This window comes from Megalops cyprinoides, chromosome 16 (genome assembly GCF_013368585.1).
Source record: "Megalops cyprinoides isolate fMegCyp1 chromosome 16, fMegCyp1.pri, whole genome shotgun sequence".
Taxonomy (NCBI): Eukaryota; Metazoa; Chordata; class Actinopteri; order Elopiformes; family Megalopidae; genus Megalops; species Megalops cyprinoides.
Genome location: NC_050598.1, coordinates 19,649,052 through 19,676,120, shown reverse-complemented (window position 1 = coordinate 19,676,120; position 27,069 = coordinate 19,649,052). Strand labels below are relative to the sequence as shown.

Below are 27,069 nucleotides of genomic sequence, written 5' to 3'. Positions count from 1 at the left end.
GTCCTATATTCGTACTGGTGGTGTCTCAGGTGCTGGATGAAGGAGAACCAGGTACTCACCACGCTTGATGTGTTTCAGTTGTCTTTCAGCCTCATCTCTCTCCTCTGTCAGCCTCTTACACTGTCAACCATGAAGATGGAGGTCAGATATGCTCACCAGGCCTAGACTAACTAAACAGTACATACAGTGAGGTATGGATTGTTTATTCTCAAATATGGACCAGCTAGGAACCCAATGACCCATTACCACAGTGCATTCAATCATTACTGTGTTACTGTCACACTGTCACAGTGCCACCTGATTCAGTGTTCTGGATTAGTGGCAGGAGGAACTAGCAGTCATGTACTGCAGTACATTTCCCCAGAAAAAATGGTTTAATCCCACTGATGCTAGCAGTATTTATATTAATCTATATAGGATTAATAAAAATGCTACCAAGCTGGATTTGGCCCTTTTTTTGCTTAATGTGGAGGGGAAAGGTAAAGCTTTTTATGATCTGAAAATGGAAATAAACAGTTTTAATTTATACACTCTGACAATGAATATACCAGTCTTATACCACATTTGTGCAAGGGTGACAGTTGCTTCAACTGGTGTAGCTATACACAATTCTAGTTCATGAGAGTGTGGTGTTATTTCACCTAAAATAAATTTGTTTTTGTTTTTTTTTTAACATACCTTGCTATACAAGGTTTAGAATTTCCCAAGGGTAACTGAAACATCAATTCTAAGAGGGAGTCTAATTCCACATGGGAATCAGTAGTCATAAAACATTACAAGAGAATCTTACCATTGTTAACAATTCTGCATCTACACATGTAGAACAAAAATACAATCCGCTGCCTGCAAATCTCTCATCATTCATTACTGCATCATTAAACCAGCTCAGGAAGCCTATTTGGCCTTTAAGTTTATTTTTTTGTTTGTTTGTTTTCCACTTTTCTTTCCAATTACCCATGCAACTTTGCTCTTCAGGTCATCTTCATTTCAATTCCTCTAAGAGTACTGTCAGTATAAAATGTACGTCTGGGCCAGAAACATTAATGGAACAAAAGAGGACTGTTTTTATTCAGAGTGGAACACCCCAAAATCTATAATCTATTGCATCCATCATGCACGGGTGTATGGTTTCATAAAGAACATATGCAATGCCTGCTGTAATTACACTTGCCCACCTACATTTGGAAGGATGGAGTTGCAAAGAAAGATAAAGTAATTACAACTGAAATGAATGAGAGTACCACATCTGGCTAAACTGAATTGGGCCACAATAACCTAACTGCAACTGAGGCTAGGATTACTCTGGCACTATTAACTCAGTCTGATTTCCACACAGATTTCCTGTAATCCACACAGATGTATGTGATTCACATCCACAAACATGTGATTAATGGTTACAGAGCATGCCGAGGACAATTTAGGCTGTGACATCATACAAGGCCAGTCGAATGTTCTACAGGGATACTGGGGTGCGACTTTGTATGTCTATAATGTTTTTGCAACTTCTAACCTTCCTTTGTTGTTTTCCATGTGTTTTTTAAATTTATTTTGGAATTTGAAACTAAAAATATAAACTGGAGAGATTCAAGTATATTTTGTGCATTTTACTGACCACAGGCTCTAAAACAAGGCCATGATGCTCAAGATGCAGAAAGCAAGTTGTGCCAAATAATATCACATGAAGGCTGACTACTGCAGCATATTTTAACTGTTATTGTTATGCTGATTCTTTACAAAGACACTGTTATTAAGGTTGTGTTGTTCCTCCTGTGTTAAATAAGAAGAGAAGTCTATTTCTTTTAAGAGTTAGAGAGACTAGTTTTCCCTGGTTGCTGCCAGCCATTCCAACTTTACATTTTTGTTTAGATATTTTCAGGTGAGGAGAAATGCTGGCCTACTTTTTGACAATCATCTGCAACTCCCAAATACTCAGAAATGCTTTGCTTTAGCTTTTCTTACCATTCCTTAGCATTTAAATATCGTGTAATTTCACTCAACAAAAACTTCACCACAATGAACATCACTTCCGTTTACTTTATTGAAGCTTCAAACCAGGTCGACATTTAACCAACTTCTCCAACGAGAGAACTGAGCCATGGACAGTAGATTACCGTTATGTACACTGGAGACACAGACGCCAAAACGTGCACTGCAGTAGGATATTAATACGGGGTTAAAATGTCGTGTTTAATTTAATTACACCATATGTTTACATGTACCTTTAAAACTCAGTTACACTAATTCGCCTATAATCAGTAGTTTCTTATAACCAAAAAGAGAACACACAGAGCATTAGATACTTGAAATTAATTCGATGCTTTGCAATAATTAATCATGCACCACCCAACTCTTATCTCGGAGGACGTCTTTAAATGAGCAGCGCTAATAGCTAATCACAATGTCGCTTTTTCATGCTTTTTCACGTTAGGTGAAAGGACGAAAAACGGTGGCCCCGGCGTTAAAGCAAATGTCAAATAGCCCACTTAAAATTTCAAGTAAAAATGCTGTGCGGCACTATAGGCTATAATGGTTTTTAGTCAACGCATGAAGGTCCATCTCTTGGCTTCCCCTACCCTACCCTGCAGGGTAAAACCCTAAAATGAAAGGCAAAGAAGGAATGGGAGGGTGCTCGCTGCTCCTGAATGGCCGGGACACTGGGATAAGCTTACAATATTTTTTGGTTTATTGTCAGTAACCTGCAAATAACTGCAAATAGGCTACATCACAAATGTAGATGTCATTATATGCACTGAACAGAATGCCATTGTTGTTTTTACTTAAGATACAGACACGGTCTGAGTGTAAAATGCATTGTTTTAGATGCGCATCTCTTACCTCTGTTTTTACTTTCTGGGCTTCACCTTCATCTTCGTTTTCTTCCTTCACCACCGTCGGCGGAGAGGGACACGGTAGCATGATTCACCAAAACCCACGGTAAATTAAGGGCGACAATAATTAGCAAAACCGAATAGAAAATGTACCTCGTGCAAATTATAGCTTCAATAAAGCTGTAGTTTTGCTTAGCTATATATCAAAAGATCCGGGAAGAATAATCATTTTGTTCCTTTTTAACGTGAATGAAAAGCCACCATATCCAGTAGACATGCGCCTTGCATTAGCGGTACCCTTGTCTCAATATACACACTGCCCAGGTTTTTCCACCCTCCTCCTATTCTTGCACTTCCAGTCGACCGCCCGGCTCGAAAAATCCTATTCCCAGTTCCTGAGATCAGCGTTGTCTTCACGGTGATGCTTAAAGCTCCACCCCTAGGACTGCTTGCTCTTAATAATCAGATCCGAGTTGCATCCACATCCGAACCGTGCCCGCCTTGCCACCTGCGCCTGACAGAGAACTAACCGACAATTTCTCTGAGCAGTGAATAAAGTGTGTGTTCGAGCGATAAATAACATGAGTCACAGGCAAAAATGGGACACAGCGTTTCTTCTTTTTATCCCCCTTATCACTATTGTCGTTTTGGCGAATACCTCATCCAAGCTTGCGACTTACTAAGGATAGTACATACCAAATTACAAACTGACACAAACTGCCCAGCAGTCTTTGTCTAGCATAGAGTAGCTTAATGCGTTCAGTATACAGGCTATTCCACAATTACTGTTGGCATTGGATAGTGTTTTCAATGAAGATTGCTGCAGGTAGCACTGACCATGCATTCCATGACCTTCATCGTCACCCGATGTGCTACATTTTTTCAGTTTTAGCAATACCTACATAAAATGCCGGCTGCAAAATGAACAAGGACGCATGGTGGGACCCTTAAAACAGAATAGTCTCCAGTTTGCTTTTGCAAACCGGCAGAACCACACTTAAAATGGCAATGTCATTTCGGAACACTCCATTGTTTATTAAAATTATGATTTGCATTTACTTAACTACATTTCTCTCTATTGTAGCCCGTCATGAAGGGAAGCGCCCCCTCCTGGGTATAGGAGCTGGAGAGAGGCACCACGACTAGGAAACGCCCAGCGACGCTGTTTGAGCCTTCATGTAGCTCATTCATTGAATACAGCGGTGGGATGATTCTGTGTTGGACATATTTAACTGAGAAAAATACGCACAGAATAATGTGTAAATGCAGCCCCATTTCGCTGACACAACACAACGTAATGGTGGATTGTACTGTTGTATTATTATTGTATTATTGTCTTAAAAATTGGATTCCTGTTTCGGAGTACATGAGACATACAAAGTATTCAAAAGCGGTAATATTTATCGTATGTTCTTATCGTTTCCACTTCTTTGCAGATGACGCACATGATCTAAATCAGCCCACTCTCTATATGAATGAGGACTTATTTTACATGCATTATAAATATTTTCACACACCCTTATCACAACAACATCTTAATGCATAAACTCAGTAAAAATCTTAATGGTGGATTTCCAAACAAAAGGGTACAACAAAAAATTATGGTTTAAAGGTTTTCTGCCGTAATTAATTTGGGATAGAGCTTAGAACACAGAAACATAAAACATGTACTTGAAATATTCAATAATTTTTACAACCCTTCATTAAGATAACATGAGTCATCTCAACTATTTGATACCATGCGCATTTTTGCCACTTTCTGACCTACAATGTCATAATGCAGTCTTTTATTAAATTAAAACATAATTTGATTCACATGTATAAATTCTGAGTGCCTCTATGACAATTTACACTGTGGTTCTTTTTTGCATTCCTTTTCATAAAGTTCTGCCTCCTCACTTCTTCACAGAATCAGAATGAATGACAGTGCAGACTGCAGAATTCTCAGTCCCTCAGCTGTATTTCTTTCATTGGTCTGTAGACTTGGATAAGAATCAAGGGGGCTGCATTTTTGATCTTTAGAAAGTCTTTCTTATTTTTGCCATGTTGTCTGGCAATCTGTTTTTACTTTGGAGTAAAAAATTATAAGCCTATACTGTACACTGCACTTATGCCTAAATAATATCACTCATATCAATCATTGTATCCAAATCTCAAGCAGCAAGAATAAAGCCAAGATGACCAGATCTTTTGTTGATTAAGTTCAGCCAACCATCTTAATTTGACACGTGCTGAGTACATCAACATGCAGTTAAAGACAGCCTCCCTTCCAGGTAAGCTTATTAAGGTGAACTGCTGACCAGAAGAGGAGAAGAGAGAAAATCCATGGTGGTAAATTCATATTGAAGAAGCTTCAGAGATAATTGTTTTGGTGCAGGAGCAGGAGTGCAGAAAGTGCTCTTTTTATGACGAGACTATTAGCCAGCATTAGTCGGGCCTCCATAGATCCTGGCCATTTTGGTGACACTATTTGTTTTCACTGGTAGCCAGTAGACAGTGTTTGTTTAGGCCTACAACAACCTTAGCACTAGGTCATTTCATATGAAGCCATTTTGATGGGAGTTTGCTAACCTGTATTTTGGAGTCACCACCCCTTGTCAGCTCCCGGAATCCCAGTGGGAGTATTGCCACTGTGCAATCCTGTTTTTCTTTTAATAAAGATCAAACTAACAAACTACCACTGTGGCTCTTGTGGCTGAGTCCAGAAGACAGCTGGCTGCGAGGGGATCCCAAGATTGATTTGGCAAATTCACCGTGGCTATCTCGGATTGGGACTGGGAGGTCTGCTTTGTGCCACTCTTGGGTTTGTTTGCTGTTTTTTTTAAGATTCACATAACACACAGTTAATTTGAGCAACCTATTCCCTTTACAGCAGCTGTTGTCGAGCTAGCAGTAGGTAGTTACAACAATGCATAGAATGAGTGTTCTGCGGGTATACAGGCAAGATTAAAGAAATGCCTGATTACATCTGAAAACAAACTTTACAAATGTACATTTATTACAAAGAATCAATTTGGTACAAAAAACACAATGATTACTTGACAAGATGCATTGACATTATACTTACAAAGTCAGTTCTGCACTTTGAATTTATGTGTCCATACAAAACGATTCATATGTAAAGGTTTCTGGAACCATTTTAGTCAACTATAAATATCTGCTTTTAAATTCTGCTGCTTTGTTACACAGGCTGAGTCTATTTGTCCCTACAATAAAACCAGAATTACATACATTAGAAACAAAAAATCTGGAATGACTCTTTTGGTCAGTTACAGTCAAGCTGCTGTGTTACCCTGAGTTCTTGTTCTTTCCTGACAGAAGGATAGTCTGACAAGATTACTACTCAGAAAGAAAAAAAACTGCAAAACAATAACTGTGAAATGATACAAACAAATCATAAGTACTTAATAAGGGGGTTTTACATGGCAATATTAAAAAGTAAGCAGGTCTAATGCTTACAACAGTAAACTGCAGACACTAACAGATGAAAGAAGTCCAGCGCACTGAGCTGCGCTTGAGTGGTTGTCTTTCTCCATTTTCTGTAACACTCTGGACATCATCTCTGTCTCAGTGGGACCAAAATCACATTAATACACATTTGCCCTAAAAATGGGGAGAGAGGTTTAAGAGAGAAACATAAAAATGTGTCAGGCATGCAACAATGGGTAAATGTTCTCTTTAAGAACTGAGTTCTCAGACAATATTTTAGTGCACTACAGAATTCAGAGGAGGGAATAATACATGAATGATTTACTGAAGCACAAGGAATACAACTGAAATTTTAACACTTCTGCAGTAATCTGATATGTTTGGAAATGTTATTAAATATTTTATGGAGCACTGAGGGACACCTAAGCATGCTCTGGGTACCTGGAAAAGACAGAGAGAGTGATGAGGCCCAACAGCAGCTCCAGGCCATAGAAGCAGAGTAGTATTGCACTGAGCAGCACCTCCAGGCGTAACACAAAGGTTTGCAGGAGAAGGTAGTACACACACAGCACTGTGCAAGGCACCAGCACTGCCAGGCTCACTACTAAGGCCAGAGAGCGCTCACACAAATTTCCTTTCCAACCTGAAGGAGAGATACATATAGGTTATTACACTGTAGCTTTGAATGACCTACAGTGTCTCAAACAATTCTCTGGAACCCATTTATCTGAGACCATTTGTAAAAGGTTGTCATCAGGAAGTACAGCATTAGGCTCATTTGCACCTGTGTAATTAATGAGATGATTATGTTAGTTATGCAAAAACACAGTGAGAGTGCACATCCTTTTCACATTACTTCAGAAAACTCCACAAAGAGAAAAAGGGGCCCAAAGACAACATGTAAAACTGCAGACAAATGGACCCAAAAAGAAAAATACTGAAACACACTGATAAATCAACAAACAAGCCACACAGACATACGGACATGGACTAATAATCACACACAAAGACTTACACCCAAACAGGAACATTCACAAACAGAATAACCAACCGTAAAAGAGTCTGAGAACTTCTAGGCCAAGGTAGAGGAAGAGCAGCACTATGTCAAGAATAAGATTAGGCTGGGGATATGGGAGCAACACTCCTGTCGAGAGAAAAAATTTATATATAGTCAATATACAGTCTACAGGATCCTACAATTACTTAGCTATTGTAGTGCTTTAACGGAGATATTTTTCAAGTAAGGGATTAAACATCCGGCAAATCTAAATATCCCTTCATGTTTAGAATATATCTAGGTTAATCTGTACCTCGTTCTGAAGTAATGCAAACAAGTATGAGACAAAGCAAGCTAGCTATTCACTTAGGAGATAACAGAGGGTACCACAAAACAACAACCTTTTGAAACACTTTATTGCTCTGCCTCTATGGTCAAACAGTTGACTATGTCATATTTAATGGAAAAGCAACCTTACCTTTGTAAATGAACATTAGAATCTCGGCGATGAAGAAGGCGGCGAAGTACCAGCAGTTCAGGTATAGCAGGACCTGCAGCGGTGCGGAGGATAACTACGAAGTAGCTAAGGACGCATCAGACTTCAGGATTTTCAGTGACAACAGAGAATACACAGAGTATACAACGAAAGAATACATTCACAGACTACAGCTAGTTGACAAACAGTTCGCCATTTCCACTCCATAAGGATACGACTTCATTTTTCCCTGCAAAGAGAAAGGATGTTAATGTTAGCTACTTTAGCTACGTTAATTAACGTAAATAACTACCTGCCTAGCTGTAATCACCTGTCAACAGTTACTCAGACCGAGCCACACCTTATCGATGTCCAATTCTGGATACTCACAGCTATCAACGAACCTCAGTGTCCTCAAAATGAAGTGAAATAAGACAGCTATGCTATCCTACCTATCATTAGTTAATTAGCCATCATCTATCAGAGGAATAAGGCTGAGGTCACGTTAACTTAGTGTATCAACTAACTTAACTAGCTTGCTGTATTTCAAAGACTAAAGCCGCTCGTTTTATACAACATTACTTGTGTTATTTGTTTTATTTCAGCCACATGATGGCTAGCTAGCCAGTATATTACAATATGACTTGGGAAATTAGCTGGATGGCTAAAAACATTCGCCATTGTTTCTATAACACTAACATCCAACATAATCTAACCATCATTAAAACATTGCGTTTGTCCAACTAGCTGGCCATGTCAGACGAATTGTTAGCTAACTGACGTTAGTATGATTGCTTTGAAAGTCACCCTGTATAAGATCGTCTGCTAAATGGTTATAATGTAATGTAGCGAAAAGTTCTAATAGTTAAAACACTCTTTAACGTTAGCTAACTAGTTAGCCAGAGAGCAAGTTCCTCTCCAGTACATCTTGATAGATATTATCATCGTTACAGTAAGCTGGCAAGCGGATTACTTAATGTTAACAAATCAACAAATTGCCACTCTTAGAACAGTGGCTTAAATGTTTGCAATTACACTGTAGCGTGCTTGCTAGCTACGCCTATCCGTTGTTTTTTTTTAGCTTTTTAGCTTGCTTTTAAATGACTTACCCGAGCCCGCCATGTTGGCTTGCCATAGCAACGGCGTCGTCTTCAGTTTACCCAGCACACCCTTCGCACACCGTTCACGCTTACGTAAAGGCATAATGCAGAGTAGGCATTTTCACGTCCATCGCATCTAGTTCTGCATTTATAAATATGCAATTTTGGACACCTTTAATTCCCATGTCTGGCTTTTTCAGACGGTCTTTCAGAGCTTGGTAATTACATTATGCCACGATTTTCCTCTCATAAATGGTCTAAGTATGTGCCAATGAATGATCGTAGCAGATGTTACCTTGGAGTATAAATTGTCAAAATTAACGCCAGGAAAACTTTTGTTTAGACTGTAGTGACAAGGTGATATTCTGCTGAACCAACACGAGAGGTATAGCTGATTTTCCCTGTATTCATAAGAGAATCTCACATTGAGATCAATGGGGTTTATTAGATTATATTGTACTGATAATCCATTGTGTTTCTTTTAAACTTCGTTACATCTTATGCTGATATTCATTGTACTTTGTCACGAAGTGAGTAATTGAACCATTAACTTAAAGTCGGTACCAAAGTTTTCTTTAACCTTTTTTTTCTTGTTCGGTTATGAGAGTCCTTATAGAATGAAAATAACATTTAGAACTGATATACATTTTTTAATGAAATCTGCACTATTGCTATAGCCAGCATAGGAGTCCTCTGGATCCTGGGTGCTCTTGGGATTTGTGTTATCCACCAGCGTGAGTCCCTTGTAAATTAACATACATCTTATTGTTGCAGATGCTCCATATCAATCGTTTATGTTGTTAAAGGACAGGCATAAGAATTGTCCATTTTTGTGACTTTTTGTAATCCTTTCAGTAGCTTGGTGGGTGAATTTAGAGTTGCTTGCTACATCTGAAACAATAACTTTGAAATAATAAAAAATAAAAATAAAATAAAAAATAAAAATTAAAAAAATAACTTTGAACAGTTATTTCTTGAAATGAGTTTATTTTCATGGAGGAATGGAGAAATTGCAAGAATTTGGAATTAAAGAGAAAAAAGCAATGCTGGTGCATGAGAAACTATTTTGAATGTTCTCTTGAACAGTCTATACTTTTAGGAAGGATGTGGCAAGTTTCATTAAAAATATTTCAGAAGCATAATTTTACTTCACATTACATTAGAATGTACTGTTCAGACAGACTGCATACCTATTTAATGTGTTTTTATTCTTGTATTTATGGTTGAATTTCACAAAAACCTTGTTTGGATTGCCTACATTAAATAATTCAAACTGTTTATATTCATTTGGCAGGAGTGAGGGGATTAATTTCACCCACCAATATGTAGCAGTCATGGCACACCTTTGGGGCAAAACACTATCCAAATGTCAGATGCAGTGGAGAAGATGGATTTGTTTGTTTGTTAAACTGGGGAACAATTAATTACCAGATTTAAATTTAGACAGCCAGACCAGAAATTTGGCCAGGATTCAAAAAAATGGCATGTTCTTTGTGGGAGGTTCTATTTGAGTTAATGTCTAGAGTCATAAACTGTTTACCATCTGCTTTGCATGATGGTAATTCCTACTGGAAGACATCCCCCTCACCGTGCTGTGGAACTAGTTTTTCCAATTTGATCGACAGGGTGAAAGACTGCCCCCCTCTGGCCCACAAACACCACCTTCACCAGCAACATCATTTTCAGCCACTTCAAGACAAGTACCTTTTAAGTCCAGTCCAGTCCAAACCTGGCCTCAGCTGTGCCTGAATTCTAGAGACCCAGTCAGGTAACCATCAAGAGAGCGATACTGTGATGTGGCGGCTGGACTAATAATACAGGTAATAAGGATTTTTTAATATCTCCAGGATTTGCAGATTCACTCAAGTGAAAGCACAGACATGGCATAAATGTCAGGTACAAGGACTGAAGATTAAAACTTCATCATGCACGCTAAAATCCAAACACCCAAACAGCAATACTCATGCCCACTCTTGCCTTGGAAAAACACTTTTCAAACTGAACATGTTTTTTTTTTCCTAACGTCAAATTCAGATTAAGTAAAAAAAACATACAAAAGAAATATTTTATCATATTTAACACAAGAATAACTTTTATTTAAGGAAATTTCATGCTGGTCTTCTGCGAACAACAAGGCTGAACACACTGCTGAGCAGGATTTCCTTGTTGCCACTGTTAAAAACATGATGCTTGCATTTCTCAGTTGGGGTTGCCGTTTTGTTCCAAATATTCCTGAAAAACAAAACAGTAAACATAAAAACTATGTATGATGCACAGCCTACAAAGAGAACAGGAGGTCCTTTAGAAATCGTATGATAACCAAGGGTTACAGGCATGTCAGATATTTATAGTGCTTGAATACTAAAGTGTAAAACACTGGAAGAGAAAAGTTGCAATTAAGCTCTGGAAATATACATACTTCACTTTTTATAGAATATAAATGCATTAATTCACACAATTGTAGACATGTGCCTTACTCTATTTATCTCACAACCACATTGAGATGACCCCTGAAATATGATGAGGCAGTGTTTCAACTCTATCCCTAGGCCATCCTCCCATAACCACATATATGATTCATGCAGAACAAAATTTTGAAGATCACCGAAATACGGACACATATTCATGCTTTACCTTCAGTTTCTGGTAGTGAGTAATATTGCTGCAATGTTCATTTTTTGCTTCATCTTCACTGACATAGATCACCTTGCAAAGGTTACAGAAGTAGCCCATTTTTTGACTGATAAACTCCTTCCCTGGAAACAAAGAATCACACCTCAGCTCAAATGTTAGGGTATTTTAGTGGGTATGGAACAAAGAGGTACGTCTGTCTCAATGTAATCCATTTTCAGCATAAAGCCATTGGTTTCAGTTTAAGCAATAATAATCAACCAAGATAGCTGAATTCCCTTACCCATAGGGACACCTGGTTGGTATGGTGCTAGGGGTTCATTTTTAGGGTCCAGCATAGTTTTTCCATTCTTCTCCTCAGTGCAGATCTGCTCAATCACACCATTAGCAGAGGGAATCCTTGTATTTTCACTGCTGGACACCTGCAGGAAATTTTTGTGAATTACTACCACAACAGCTTGGACTCTCAACTTCACTCAGTGCTGTAAAGTATGCAGATCACATCACAATGATGATGATGGTACAACATCACAGCATGTGTGGACCACAGCCAGTATGGAACTGGTACACTGAATCTTTCTTCATAGAGGCTTTGGAGAATTTAATGCAATTATGCAAATATGTTTAAAGCAACCTGTTAACATTTGTATTGATTTTTGATCGGTTTCAAAATGAAAATGACATTTATAACAAGAACTATTTACAAGTAATGCGTGGTGTATCTAGGGTACTCCCAGCTTACCCCCTCAGTGTCCTGCTGGGTGTCCATGCTCTTGGAGGTCTGGCTGGTTTCCCCATCTGTCTCCTCTCTCTTCACTTCCTTCTGCTGCAGCCCGCTGCTGTTGGGCTCCCCTGTGGTGCTCTTCTCCTCCTTCTTGCTGCTGGCTAGGTTCTCTGGAGTAGTTTTGTCTCTGTAGGCCCTTTTGGCTGGAGGCTCTTCCTCCATCTTGGATTTGGCTCGGGAGCTGCTGTCCTCTCGTGCTCCCCTCCTGCGTTTCTCCTTTCGATCTTTCCTCTGCTCTTTCTCATCCTCAGAGTCTGAGTCAGGGCTCCATCTGTGAAAGAAAAAGTGCTAGCTCCTAAGTGTCCTTTACTGCATTACCCGTGAGCCTCTCAGCTGAGCCCCCTACCTAAACAGAAAGACTTTGCACCAGCTATTTGTGGGCTTGTCTCCAACATATGTAAAACTACTACCATACAGCCTGAGGGCCAACAAGGGCTATGCCTACCTAAAACCCAGTTGTAGTACCATGGTGTAGAACAAAAGTCAATAGGAGAATGATTTAGCTTTTGACAAAACTTGTCATCTGCACTGAAATCTTTCAAACCTTTTAGTGTACTATTGTGGCTTAGGTGCCCAACTTCCAATCGGACATTTCACTCCAAACATAGTGGTGACACAGGGGCATGTCAACTGGATTTTGGTGAAGATCACCCACACACAACGAAAAAATATCACAAGATGTTCACTGTGGCACCTACCCACGCGTCAGACTCTGGTATTTCCGAGACAAATAAATAATCAAAACATGACGATCCATTTCCACACGCCTCATTGTCAGCTCCTTCACTGCTTTCTGAGCATCAGCAGCTCTCTCCATTTCGATGAAACCCTGGGAGGGAGTAAAATATGGTATTAAGAGGCCGGCAGGGTGGTTCTTTCATAGACTCTTCCTGCAGTGGTTTTCTCCATGTTTAATCAAATGTCCAATTACCTCCTGACGATTGCGGATCAGGAAATAGCGCTTCACTCTCCCGTAAGGCTTTGCAATCTTCACAAACTGAGCATCGGTATAGTAGCCATTTGGAAGATTTTTGATATAGATAACTTTCCCACTGGTACTTTCCTGGAATAAGAAAACATTCATTTCTTTGCAAAAGACACAGCTTTACTGTATGCACATAAAATGTCTTTAAGAAAATTACAGCTGTAATGAAAGCAAGACTTTTGTGCTGCATACTCCTATCTTGAACTAGATCATTATTATAAGACACAACATTACAGAAGTCTAACTAATTATGAGAAAAGAAAAAATGGCTGACCTTATATTCCTCCTTGGATTTTTTACCTGCAAAAAAAATGCAATTGGTATGAATAAACATGAAGTATTTAGGCGTGAACACTAATAGTAAACTACAAACACCATGAATGTAGATGTACCATGAAAAATACAGATAGCTTTTTAATTTGCATTTGATTTGAAAGAAAAGTACCAGAGCTGTCTTCTGTTGCATGTGTCTGGTCGTCATTGTCTTCATCTTCAATCTCATCTAAAGTAATACATTCCTCCAGGCTTTCAGGGAAATCAGGCTCATCCTATAAGCCAGAATGAGAAAGACACACAAGTCTGATTTTAACTAATCATAACTGAAGTATTTACCCTCTATGATGCAAACCATATAATCCCGAAATCCCTCTGTTGACCCATATAATCTGGGTCAACAGAGATCAGTTAACAAAATCGTTTTTGGGAAACAGTGGATCTCATTCACATATCAAGTTTTTCATCAAACCTCTATCATTACCTGGTTTATGAATTTTATACCAATGTGGAGAACATTTCCAGAAGTAATATACATATCAATCTTGATGCTACCCATTTACTATAATAAAACTGGAATTCATCCAAGATGTAACAATGAGTGAAACTGGAAGAACACCACAAATTAGACTTTACCTCTTCATTGGCATCAGGTCCATCCAACTGCTCCTGACGTACTGGCTGTTTCTCCTCATTTGTTGCCTTGTCTGCTGGAGGCTGTAGCGTTACCTCTTCTGTGGAAGACTCATCTGTGTTGCCAGTTTTCTCTTTCTCCAAGACTTCACGAACCTCTGGGGACCCTGCTCCTAAGACCTCTGCTGTCTCCTGTGGTCCCAGTATCCCTGCATCTGCACCCTCTTCCATTTCCTCCAAGAATTCTGTATAGTCTTCTTCTGACCTGAAATCCTCCTTGTCCTCTCCAATCACTTCCATCCCTTCTATGTCACTGTCCGTGTCCACAGCTCCAAAGCCTTCCTCTTCCTGCCCTCCGGTAAAGCCAGGTTGGTCTTGGATGTCCTGTATAGCGTTTCCCTCTTCATGTTCTTCTTTTGAGATGGGCACTCCCTCCTTGGTTTGAGCTTGAATGCATGATGACTGCTGGCTACTCTCCTGTTCTAGAATCTCTTCAACCGCTTTGTCACGTTTGACCTCTGCCTTCTGGGGATCTGTCACTTTGTCTTTGGATTGGCATCCTGAGGCACTGTCACGCTCCCTGGTGTGGGACCTAGATGTTCTTGAGGACTGACTACTGTGCCTGCTAGAGGACCGCACCCTCTCTTCAGAGGATTTGTCCTCTCTCCGGTGGAGACGATCGCCTTTCTCCCTGGACCGCCTCCTTGGGCTTGGGGACCGCCTCCTTGGACTGGGGGACCGCCTCCTTGGACTGGGGGACCGCCTCCTTGGGGTGGGGGACCGCCTCCTTGGGCTGGGGGACCGCCTCCTTGGGCTGGGGGACCGCCTCCTTGGGCTGGGGGACCGCCTCCTTGGGCTAGAGGATCTCCTCCTGGCTTGTAACCTGTAGGACTGGCTGCTATATCTACTGGACCCTGCCCTGTCTCCTGAGTCTCTGTCAGTGCTTGGCACTCTGCAAGCCCAAAAGAAAAGAATGCCATTACCCACAGAAAGGTTACCCTTAGTTATACTTTTTATGGTCATGTTGATGTGCTTTTGTTCACAATCATATTACCATTGATAATCAAATATTTGATGTAACCCTAGCTAGAGATAAAGACTTGCATCTCCCTTCCTTACCTTAGTGTACTGTGCTCCGTAGAGTGGGACACTTGGATATTTTTGCCTTTCATCTTAAGAGGATGGGAAGCATAATACTGAACCATCTTTTCTGCGTCTTTTAGGTTTGTCATTTCCACGAGCACCTACAGATGGGGAAAATTATCACAGTAATATTATCAAAAAGAAATTTAGATCTGTAATTAACTTGACAGGCGTTAGTAAAGATTGTTGCTTTACCCTATTTGGTAAGAATAACGAGTGTTTAACAGGTCCAAATCGCTTTGCAATGGCCATCAGCTCAGAATTCCTCTCCTTTCCAGGGGGCAGTAAGGAAAAGCTCACCACGCGGGAATTCTGCAATGGATGTTAACGTATGTGGATGAACAGGAGGAACACTTTCTGACTCAGGCATGGCCAATAAAACATTCAGACTCAGACAGTGCTAAACAGTTGCATTTGAAGCTTTCAGATAGCTCTATTGTAAGGTAGTTACAAACAAATCATTCTTTTCCAGAATTTCCTGGCCACACAAGCAGTCATGCTAAAAATTCATGTCACACCCATTTGACCTTAATGCTGTGACAGAGAAAGTTAGAAGGGATGCGTCGGTTCTAAACAGATGGCATTTTTGTCTATGCTGAAACAGAATAAAACAAAGATGCACACATTCTTACCTTAAGGCAAGTAAATGCGGTAGACACAGAAAACCGGACTGGGCTCCCTTTAACACTGACTGGGTTCCTGCTGTAGTATTTCACAATATCTTCTGCTTGGTCAGATGTACTCATCTCAGCAAAAGCCTGTGAATACAAAATCACTAAATGTACATTCATATTCAGTTACTGTTAGGACTGAAATATTTTTTTTTTATCTGTTTCAGGTCCTGAAGACACAAGGACTACAATCCAACATTTACTACAATTGTCTCCTTTCATTTAAAGCCAAAACTCATTGTTTTTTTTTTTCCTAAAAACCCATTTTCCTTATAGACAAATCTATTTAACTCCTAAGATGTTACTTACACTTTAATTATAACATGTACCATATTTCCTTGATTCATTTAAAACTTAGTGGTAGGAGGAAAGGCAGTAAGAGCAACAGAAGTATCTGTAAGCCATGTATTATGACTTTTGAACTGCATGTGCATGGCAAAAATTTTAGTGACTTAAGAAAAATATATTTGATATACGTTACTACTGCTCAAAAATGTAACATTTACATTTGTCCTTATTTTAGTTTTTTGAAAGTTGGTGATAAAAAATTAAAAATTCACTGATTAGATAGGTCTTAAAGTTTGACTACTTGCTGTCAAAGCCAACCTGCAATTTCTGTATGCTCACCTGTACAGGGAACATCAGAACATTCAGTATGTTTCCAAATGGCTTCACCAACTTCCTCAAGCAACTTTCATCCACAGATTCAGCAGCAAATTTAGCACAAACCACTCTGCTATACTCCTGAGTACAAGAAGAAAAAAACAACAAAATGAAATATGACAGTGTGAGGTTCTTGCCATTGCAAATATCACACAGTCACATGTCACGAATAAAGCTAGAAGTACCTTCTCTTTAGCAGGTCCGTGCCTCTCACTACTGCTTGATGCTGCTCCTTCATAGTAACAACATAAAAAGAATTCCATGGCAAATCACTTTGTTAATACACTCAGTACTGTATATTCATATATTTACATATATAGGGAAAAGAAAAAGAAGCAGTTTTACCAAGGCGTTGAGGAGCTCTGTATGGAGCTGTTTCAGCGCTTTTCTCTTCCCTATGTTCCTCTGAATGGTAGTCATTCCTGTAGGAAGAGACAATTAAAGACATTTACAATTACTCTGACGCTAAAAATACATCCTTTATCTTACTAGATACAAAATTTGTTTATAATAACTGCTTTTGTAAGCACAGCATTTATTCCAGCCTGCCTCTCAAAAATATATATTGCCCAAAATAGCTAATTCACAATTAAATATTGCATTCCTACAGTTGAAAAGAAAACACTGCCATTGAATGCACTGTAGACGTCCACTCCAAATGCTGAAAACAAATAACAGAATGACTATGGACATGGTAGACTTAGTCAAAAATATGTGAAAATAACCTTAAGATATTGTCCACCACCATGATTGGTTCATTAGATGCAATAAGTTGTTAGTTAATACCAATACTCACTTTCTGATCGATTCATGTCGACAGTCCCAATCGGGATACCTAAAAATTAAATGGTTGTGAAAAGCCTCAGTTTGCAATATACAGTACAGCATCACTCAATCCAATGTCACCCAACACTAACACAGTTCCAGTCTATATCTAATTTAATGTAATACATATTACATGCTTAATTTATGACTCAAAAATGGACGATTAGATTATTGCTACAACTAGATTTCACTCAGATATCAGTGACCTCTGTGCCCTGAAAAATTAACAACTTCATATCATATCATATGGAATTGTCTGAGCTGAGAGATTGCAAATCAGAAAAACAGAGCATTCCTTTAACATTCTGGCATATGCCACTTTGCCCCAATTGGGTAGAGTCTGTACTCAACACCACCATGCCAGCAGGGTTTGCCAGACCTTTAGCACATTTTCATTCACCCATCTTGCTGTCTGTAAACAACTACGACAGTAGGCATAATCCACAAACCATCTGAATTATGGGAGAATTCAGATTTTGTATCTTACAATGCCTTAGACTCACCGCTCAGTCATAGATTTTATGTCTTATCCATACCAGAACATATGAAATTAGATATGAACAAAGTTTCCCCAGGCCAAGCACTACTGGTCTTTGAAGGGTAAATCAACAAACATTTACAATGACTGAACTATATATATAAATAACATATTCAAAGCTAGTAATACAATGAAAATATGCAACTCCTTTAAGAGGAAAGATGCCTGCCCCCTTGCACTATATAATTATGCACTAAATGATGAATCTAAATGACCATATATTATAACCGCTTACATCTGGAGCACTGTGAGCTGGCTGTCTGCATGTTCAGATCCATTTATGTGTAGAGTCCAGTCCTACAAGGAAAGAAAACAACACAGTATGTTTGTAAAACAGGGTAACCATCTTAAAATTCAAGGTCTCCTGTGTCAGAAATTACCAACAAATGCTGTGAAGATTTGGGGGTAAGTTTACTTACCTGTTGTTGGGACTTAAAATCTCTGTTTTAAGAAACCCGATGAATTATATAATGAAACCTGAAAAAGGTTTAATTGCACCTCAAAATCAAATGGGAGAGGAAAATGCAATCACCACTACGAATGGTTAAGTCTCATGAAGCACAGGTCGTTGTGTGTCATCTGCATTGTTAAAAGGCAGTGAAAGGAATGTACTTACACTTTGGGAAAGCACAGCAATATCACAGAGTGAGCACGCGTAAGGGAATGTTTGGGGCATAACACCATGAAAATCATCTGCTTCCCTTTTGGAGGGAGCCAAGAGAAGGGGCTTCTTCCTCTGGGGCGGTGCTGCCGGTTCTCGACTCTGGCTGAAACCTCTGTAATCAGACGAAGACTGTGAAGCAAGAGGCTCCCTGATGCCTCCTGCTCTTACAGTGTAAGCTTGTTTCTCGTAGCGTCTTGTGTCTTCCTCTCGTGGCTGACCGAAATTGTAGTCCACGACGTAAGATGCACTGCGAGGGCGCTCCTGTCTGACCGCGCCACTCTGCCCGGGGTCCCCCCAGCGATCTTCCCAGCTCTCTGCCTGCTCTCTGGGGCCCGAGTATGAAGAACGAGGGGAAGGGTCTGACGGGTACTCTGCTGTGCAAACACGTGCCGAGTCCTGCCATGTACTGGCCAGAGATGGAGCGGGTGGACGAGATGCGGTCTGATGAAGGCTAGATGTGTGCTCTCGGTGGGCCTTCTTCTGCCTGATCTCCATGAGAAGATGAGGAAGCGTCTCCTCAGTCATGAGATTTTCAGGCATACCTGCTAACACGGAAAGGTCTTCGGGCTCAAGCCCGCAGCTGGCCAGAAGACTCAAAGCATTTTCAGCAGTTACAGATCTGGAGGAGTAAGACTCCAGGGCACTCTTTGAGGACGTGAAAGTGGGTACTGAGTGAGGAGACGGCTTGAGAGATGGTCTGTAGATGTCACTCTCCTCACGCAGGTTATTTGATGTAGCAAAGGAACACTGACGTGAGCTAAAACCTTCTGGAGACCTCCTATATGGGTAATTGTGAGACATGTTGGACAGTGGAAAGTACCACAGAGAAAGGCAATGTGTCCAGTGAAAATATGAGCAGCCTGAGAAGAAGCAGTCCTTCTTCGTTTTAGCACTCAAGAAATGAAAAATATAATTATTCTGATTGCCGACTCCTCTTCAGACACAACGTAATTATTCTGTAGAAACAAAGTAAGAATATATAATATTTTATAAAAAAAAAACCCTAATCCTTCAACTAGAAAGACTATAGACTGGTGGATAAATATTTAAAGGTTTGTTCCATCTTATTAAAATGTATTTGTATAGTTCTGCATTTCAGCTACTAACGCATCTGTTCAGTCGTCATTATTTGTGAAGTGTATTGTCTAGACGCGAACAGCATTAACACGAACCATTCAAACACACATATGAAGAAGATAAAATGCACTTTAACATACATCCAGAAATAAACAATAATTGACTCATATTCTCTCACTTACAGTGAGTGGGCATACAAACTAACATCCATATTAATTTAGCTAAAGACTGGCAGTATACTCAAAAAAGTGGCAAGTTGAAATTTTGAACTATATATCATAAATCTTGCCCTTTAGTGTATTATTTGATTTTTGAATGTTACTAGAATGACTGAAAGGTATAAAATGGATCTTGGACTTTAATCCTTCCTATAAATTCATTCGTGGTATTCGACAATCAATGCATCCATCTATGCAACGCCATCTGATGCCTAAGGCAGGCTTCACAAAACCTTGGATGCCTGCATATATGATATGGCTCTAACTATACTGCAATGTAAACGTGTGTGCCTAACATCTGCACGTGAGACCACTATCTGTCTGATGAGACTTCATGTAAATATTTAAGTACTAGACTATATTAGGTAGATTTCTTATCCATGGGTGTTAGTCATCTAGACAATCTTACCCTTTCAAGACAAGCATTAGATTAACCCACAACTACTATACCATACTAGTCTTATTGCTCGTGTCAGTGTTTCTTTAGCAATCCGATTCATTTCACTGATTCCATAACATGTTTGCTGATGTTATACTTTAAAATACAGAATAAAAAAACCTGTACACAATCAAAATGATTTACTTGCTGTTTTTCTTGCTATTATAACAAAATTACAACAGCTAGCTTGATGTCTTAAGAAGGAAAGTACTCTAGCACTCTCTGTATGAACTTGTGTGATCTGCATTGTGGATTGTGTTAAAACTTTTGACAACTACAGAAGGGCATACGTGAAAGCACTCCTGAAGTCATCATCAAGGAGAGACAGCACCCCTGCTTTCTAACCCATCTGAGGTTTTGCCGAGACAATCACATTATTTTGCAGTGACCATTATTGAGCACCGAGCAGCTATGACCACAAACGCATCTGTAGTCGTCCAGATTGCAGACAATAATTATACAGCTATCACTGCAAAGCAGGAGTGTAAAGAGTACTTGAGGTTAGAAAAGTGTTGAGACTCATGATGCCCAATTTTACACCTTAGACATGAACAACCAAAACAGCGAGCAAAATTCGACTAACATAATCCAGCCTACAGGATTTTCACTATACTGGCCATTAAGCAGGACAAGACACTCCAATCGCCTTTCTAACTAATGAGTTTATGCAGCGACTCTACAGATCACTCAAGAGTCAGCCATTAGTGATCACGGAATTAACGGTTCACTCTAAGGTTTAGCATTAGCCAAGATTCTGCTTTGTCTAACAGCTAAAGTTATACCTAGCCTAGCTACTCTTTCTCTTGTATTGATCTCAGATGGTTGCCGGTCTGTTGATATCTGAAGCTAGTTGGCTACAACTACCTTAGGCAGTTAAAATATGTGCTGCTCTGCGACCATCACACTGAAAACGATATAACAAAATATTTGTGTGGCTACGGACAGTAATATGCTAGGCATCCTCCTCCTGGACGTTTTGGAATACTGGCCCCGTATTAATACCGCGCTCAATCACGGGCTGTTTACTTAGGAATGCAACGCAGTGGTTTGAAATGACCATGTAGCACGTTCGGCGCATATACTACTCTGGTTTGCAGAGGTTTGTTTTATAGTGAGCTAAGTGACACTTGATCAAGCCAGGAATAACAAATGCTCTCTTCCAAGATCCCACAACAAGGGTGCTACGCTAGGTAGCTAGATAGCTAATAACCTGGGTATTTCCTGCCCACACAGCAATCTAGCGAGCAAGCAAATAACTGCGTAGTGCCGAAAATAACAACAGCAATAAAATTAACTACCCAGCTGGCTAATTTACTTGACTAGATAGTTGACTATCCTGCCTAATGCAACAAGGACCACGATTTCGGTAACGATATCTTACCGTAACACGCAGCTAGTTAGACATAGGGGGCTCCCTTCCAGCTTCACCATAGAAGGCGGGCCTGGTGTCATTACCCGATCCGTGCCGGCTGCCCGATCCGTACTGTACTGCAAAAGTCGGCGCATGCGCAGAATTTAACCTCTTTTACGACGATCCGTCCCACGCATACGGGATTTTTTACGTCGCTTTAATTCTCAGCAGGAGTTCGTATAACCTCCATGGTACATTCACCACAGGTAAAGGCAGGTAGCCTAAAACACTCCTACCTGTGCCTCAGTTACTAAAAATGTTTTTCTTTTTTTGTGAGAGCATCGAGTCCATCCAATATTCACCCTAAAAACTGATTAATATTCTAAAATAAGCATATTAAGATTTTTTTTTTTGTTTTCATATAATGCACACCGAGCATCTATGTAACATTTTCAGTTCTTCTAACTCCATTACTAGTAACAGTTACAAATGTTCTTGAAATAATTATGTGGACAGTTTAAATTTATATGTAAATATTGATTTGAAATGCATGACATCTGATGATAAAACAACTAAACCTGATCAATATTTGGACCTGGGAAACATGGACCACAGCAAGGTAGTGTCATGTACAGAGGCTCAGGAGGCAAGGGTGCAGCCAATAAAGGCATTTAGTCAGCCATTGTCAACTGAGAACTATTTCTTACAAAATGAAAGTACTGTTTTAGAATCAAAAGCTTTCTGCTGCAATCTCTGAACATGTTTGCACAGCTCCATTTGTGGTCAGACAAGCACTCCAAGGTTCAACAACTGGGCTGATGCAATCATGCATCCTTTGCAAAGGGCTGTACAGCATCACAGAACCATCCTTGACTGCACAGCGCAAAGGATGATAAATGGTCTTTGCACTTTGCCCTGTGGTCCAAACATTGTTTCTTCACGAAGCTCCCATATCCCAAGAGAATAGCGTCCTCTTAGACACTGGAATTCAAAAGTAGTTTCATGAACACCAGAATGAAGACAAACACCTTCCAAGGGCCCCCCAATCACCATATGTAAACATCACTGAACTTTATGGGAAGTGTCTAGAGTGTAAAGGGCAGAGTACACAGTATTTCCACCTCCAAAGAACCATCAATGCCTTCAAAGAAAAGTAGGCTTTCCTTCTTGAAGAATGGTCCAATATCCCACTAAAAACAGTATAAAACTTGTATAACAGCATTCCAAAAAGGACTAAAGCTGTTATGCAGACAAAGAGCTGCCTCACTCCTTATTAGTAAATACTCATGTTGTTTGACATTTCCATCATTTACTCTACCCCCTGCATTTATTACGTGCACATCAATGGTATAGAATGTACAATTTAAAACAAATCTGATGGTTTCCATTAAATTCCATTAAATTCCATATACACAAAAAATTCCATATACAATAAATTCTTAGAAAACTGAGAAAGGTTCTAACAAATCTGATAAAATTAGTGCACAGACTTTTCTAACTATTTTAATAGGAACAAACTATAGCTGTTACATCTAAATTACAAATGCAGTGAAAAATATAATTTCTGATCTTATCTCAGCAAGAGCATAGGTATACAATCTTTTTCTCTAAATTTATTAAAATATAATTTTTAATGATTAAACAGAATATATCACAAACCCTGCCAGATATTACAAAGAAGGTAGACAAATACAGTCTGGGGCCTAGTGGGCAGAGACATCACCAAGTGAATTATTGGTCTGATCTTTGCTCTCATGGAGTAGGGACAGAAAAGCCTGCAAAAAGCCTTTTCAAAACAGAAGTCAGACTCTTGTATGGTATGAAAGTTAACCATCCACAAGTCAGTGTTTAATGGCATTTTCAGAAACACATACAGACCTGCATCCGGGACAAATATACTAATACATCACTAAGCACTTAAAAATGATAAAACTAGTAAAAGGGAGATATGAGTTACAAAAATTATACTCTACATTCTCAGCTTTGCCTGACTAAAAAAAAAAACATTGTACAAGACCCTTCTTATGTTTACCTGTGGTCATATCTGAGCCTGAATTGCAGAAACATCAAGAAGCCTACACTGAGTGATTGATTATGTCTGTAAAATAAAGATGGCTGCAGTTTTTACACAAATACTAACATTTGAATCAAAGATTTTTGACATGTTTAATGACTGAGTTTAGTCCACCCCCCGGTCCAAAAAAAATCATTCACTAAGCTTTGGCATTATCCTTTTCTTTCTCTTTCTCCTTCTCCTTATCCAAATGTATCTGCAAAATAAAAGAACAGATAAAGGAGATTCAAGAAAAATCCTGAGCGCTCATATAAAATACTTTTCAAGTCAGTATCACCCTTGCTTCACACAGCTGTACAAAAGAATTTCTGATCCCAATTTGATTGATTTTCAATGAAACAGCTAAGACCAAATTTCTGCAAGACAGATTTTCCAAATGTTCAATATATAACAGATATAACCATGAATTAACAAATGATGTGCAGTTCAACAGCCCTCTTAGTATTTAATGTCTTCACACTTCACTGAGTAAAATACACATTCTGAATTAATTACTGAGGCAGGGTATGCATTACACTTTCAGGTCAGTAACATGAAAAAGCATACCTTCAGTTTCTGGTAGTGCGACAGGCTGCTGCAGTGAACCTTTTTTGCTGTCTCTTCATTGGAATAGAACAGGAAGCAGACTCTGCAATAGTATCCCATCTTCACATACTCCACACCTGCAATTTCATAACACACAACTGGTCCAAACTATCAAAACGACAATCACCTCGTATCATGACATCTTGAGACAAGTCATGCTGACATCCTTAACTCCACAAAAGCAACTGTATATGTGCGTTTAATGCAATAAAATGGGGAATCATCCTTTGTTTACTAGAAAAGTAATTACTGTATTTATGTAATTTGACTCCTTTAGTATGTATCATTTTGTATTCTAATAACTTAAAACATGCCTTACTAACATTCACACAAATGTTCACATACTGATTGGTTTTATTACACTAGAAAGTAAACTGAAAATATTGACAAAAATTTCATGTCTATCAATATGCAAAACTGTTGACAAGCAAAATATGCACCACGAAAAAGTGTACAAATCTGAAATGCACAATCATAAAAACAATACCATCTCTACAGCAAACAAAGACGATATTACATATTACAATTTTACTTACATATGCTGAAATTAAATGTAAGCTAACTAGCTAGCTGACAAACTAGCTTTATCAAGCCTAGCTGGCAATAACTGATCAACTGAAATAAACTTGAGTCAACTTAATTTTAGCCATATATCTAGCTACACAAATATAGTTAAAAGGTGGAAGTATCATTAACATGAAGCAGTTTAACACATTAGCAGTACATCACCCCTAATATTAGAAAAGTTTGATACTAGCATGTTTTTTGTTATAATTTCTTAAGCAATTTTTCCCTTGGGCATTTTTATCAGTCCATAATTCAAATGGTCATAAGAACTGTCAATGAAACTGTGGGGTTTGAAAATGATTCTTAGTATACAGTTTATTTGAATTTGCACAAGTTTATTGCAGCTACCTAGTTTTTTTCTCAGACACACCATCTACATAGCCAGTTAGCACTGAAGTATATCATCATGTCTAACTGGCTAGTTAGCCTAGTAGCTTGTTTTGTACTGCTCTAACAACATTTCTTTGAACAAGCAACATTTTAAACAGTTTTAATACTGTCCAATAAACACAGTAAAGTGAAAGAGATGCAAAAAGTCCTACTGTGTTAAAGTACAGAGTGAGTGAGCACTAAAGGCCTAAGTATAACAAATGGAATTAGTTGGTTTTGTTGAGGCATGAATAATGAGTCTAAATTTGCATTTTTCAAATTGGAATTTGAGGTCCCAAAATTAAAATGTAATTTTCTTACTATATAAGAAAATTAAATAGTAAGTAACAAAACAATATAAAACACACTGTCAAAGTCATCCTCACCCCAGATCCATGACATAAAATGTAATATGTACTGCTGCTGAGGCCGTGTCTGAATCGGGAGCATGGAGGCAGCCTTACCCACAGGGTTGTTGGGTTGGTATGGCCCCAGAGGGACAGGAGTGGGTGGTGGCTTCTTGTCAGCCTGTGGTTTGATGCTGGGAGTCTCTTCCCTTTCGCAGCTCTTCTCACTCACTCCATTAGAGGGAGTAGCTCCTGCTCCTTCACCTCCAGATTCCTAGAAGAGAGACAAAAGCGAATTTTATGATGTCATGGGCATTGCCACCAACTAATACATTCAAAGACTAAATTACTACATGATGAGTTCGTCAGTTAGTAGATCCATCTCACCCCTTCAGTGTCCTTCTGGGTGTCCACACAGTCAGAGGCCTGACTGATCTTCTGATCTGTATTTTCTATCTTTACCTTCACCTGTTCCTGAGGCATTTCAGAGGCCCCCTCCTCTTCTTGCTGATGCAGCTTGCTGCTGCTGCTGACGGGTTCCTCTGTTTTATTCTTCTCCTCCTTGACGGTGCTGGTTAAATCCTCCGGAGTGGTCCTCTCCCAGCAAGCCTTCTTAGCCGGAGGCTCTTCCTCCTCCCTGACCTTGTTTTTGGCTGGAGAGCTGCTGTGGGAGTCTTCCTGTGCACCACTGATTTGCCTCTTGGATGGTCTCTCCTCCTCAGGATCTGGAGGAGGTGGTCTGAGGCTGGGAGGAGTACAGCTCATTATGCCTCAACTCGCAAGCAAGCTACCAAGCTAATACTGTACACTTCTGTAAAGATTTATTTGCTGTGGACTAAATCTAGCATGTTCCACCCTACAACAATATGTACTGAAAAAATTGTGACAAAAAATTTTCAGAACTCACCCATTCTTCAGCTGTTTATATTTTCGGCTCACATACACAGTCAGCCGTTTGCCTTGAAACTTTGGTGGGTTCTCCTTGTATGCAGTTGCCATTCTCTCAGCATCTTGTCCTCTTTCCATTTCAATGAAACACTAGAGAAAATCAATATCTTAATATAAACTGCGCACTGCTGGATGGCTATAACCTACGTCTATTGTAAAAATGGCCATGTGTGAATCGAACTAAAATTTAAAGATTTTTAAAGACTGGTTTATGCTTAGGCATGAAAAACATTAAAGCAATCCCTCTACTGTACATGTAATATAATGGCAATTACCTCACAGCGGGGGCGATTTAGAAAATAGCGCCTCACTTTCCCAAAAGGCTCAGCAAGCTTTAGGATGGAGGCATCTGAAGTTTTGGCTAATGGGATTTGTCCAACATAGACGACTCGTCCGTTCTGAAATATAGAAGCAGTTCCATCCAGTGACATCAATTCATGTTACTTCACAGACAT

The 27,069-nt window shown here is 39.4% G+C and overlaps 4 protein-coding genes across 5 annotated transcripts in view; all 4 read right to left on the bottom strand.

Annotated features, from left to right (window-relative positions):
* The window catches only part of shtn3 (shootin 3), a 31,539-nt gene extending 28,061 nt beyond the window's left edge, over nucleotides 1-3,478 (bottom strand). For both annotated transcript variants that reach the window (XM_036548688.1, XM_036548689.1), the window contains exons 1-2: nucleotides 2,836-3,478; nucleotides 60-120 (exon numbers count right to left, since the gene is read on the bottom strand). In XM_036548688.1, coding sequence (XP_036404581.1) covers nucleotides 60-120; nucleotides 2,836-2,916 — 142 coding nt within the window. In that variant the 5' untranslated portion in view covers nucleotides 2,917-3,478. The remainder of the gene's footprint in view (nucleotides 1-59; nucleotides 121-2,835) is intronic.
* A 2,526-nt stretch (nucleotides 3,479-6,004) lies between these two features.
* Nucleotides 6,005-8,871, bottom strand: si:rp71-1d10.5 (transmembrane protein 216). The gene is made up of 6 exons (XM_036549096.1): nucleotides 8,839-8,871; nucleotides 7,966-7,979; nucleotides 7,733-7,826; nucleotides 7,309-7,401; nucleotides 6,699-6,900; nucleotides 6,005-6,431 (listed from the first exon to the last, which is right to left on the bottom strand). The coding sequence occupies exons 1-6, from the start codon at nucleotides 8,849-8,851 to the stop codon at nucleotides 6,416-6,418; spliced, it is 432 nt and encodes a 143-aa protein (XP_036404989.1). The 5' UTR covers nucleotides 8,852-8,871; the 3' UTR covers nucleotides 6,005-6,415.
* Nucleotides 8,872-10,946: 2,075 nt separating this feature from the next.
* On the bottom strand, nucleotides 10,947-21,843 carry matr3l1.1 (matrin 3-like 1.1). The gene is made up of 19 exons (XM_036548545.1): nucleotides 21,755-21,843; nucleotides 18,592-19,595; nucleotides 18,211-18,272; nucleotides 17,409-17,447; nucleotides 16,958-17,034; nucleotides 16,798-16,844; nucleotides 16,577-16,693; nucleotides 15,911-16,036; nucleotides 15,474-15,590; nucleotides 15,255-15,379; nucleotides 14,139-15,087; nucleotides 13,675-13,777; nucleotides 13,504-13,529; nucleotides 13,176-13,307; nucleotides 12,943-13,073; nucleotides 12,203-12,515; nucleotides 11,744-11,882; nucleotides 11,464-11,585; nucleotides 10,947-11,061 (listed from the first exon to the last, which is right to left on the bottom strand). The coding sequence occupies exons 2-19, from the start codon at nucleotides 19,438-19,440 to the stop codon at nucleotides 11,029-11,031; spliced, it is 3,507 nt and encodes a 1,168-aa protein (XP_036404438.1). The 5' UTR covers nucleotides 19,441-19,595; nucleotides 21,755-21,843; the 3' UTR covers nucleotides 10,947-11,028.
* A 1,561-nt stretch (nucleotides 21,844-23,404) lies between these two features.
* The window catches only part of matr3l1.2 (matrin 3-like 1.2), a 13,575-nt gene continuing 9,910 nt past the window's right edge, over nucleotides 23,405-27,069 (bottom strand). The window contains 6 exon segments of the mRNA XM_036547744.1: nucleotides 23,405-23,994; nucleotides 24,345-24,460; nucleotides 25,784-25,940; nucleotides 26,054-26,411; nucleotides 26,574-26,704; nucleotides 26,890-27,012. Coding sequence (XP_036403637.1) covers nucleotides 23,938-23,994; nucleotides 24,345-24,460; nucleotides 25,784-25,940; nucleotides 26,054-26,411; nucleotides 26,574-26,704; nucleotides 26,890-27,012 — 942 coding nt within the window. The 3' untranslated portion in view covers nucleotides 23,405-23,937.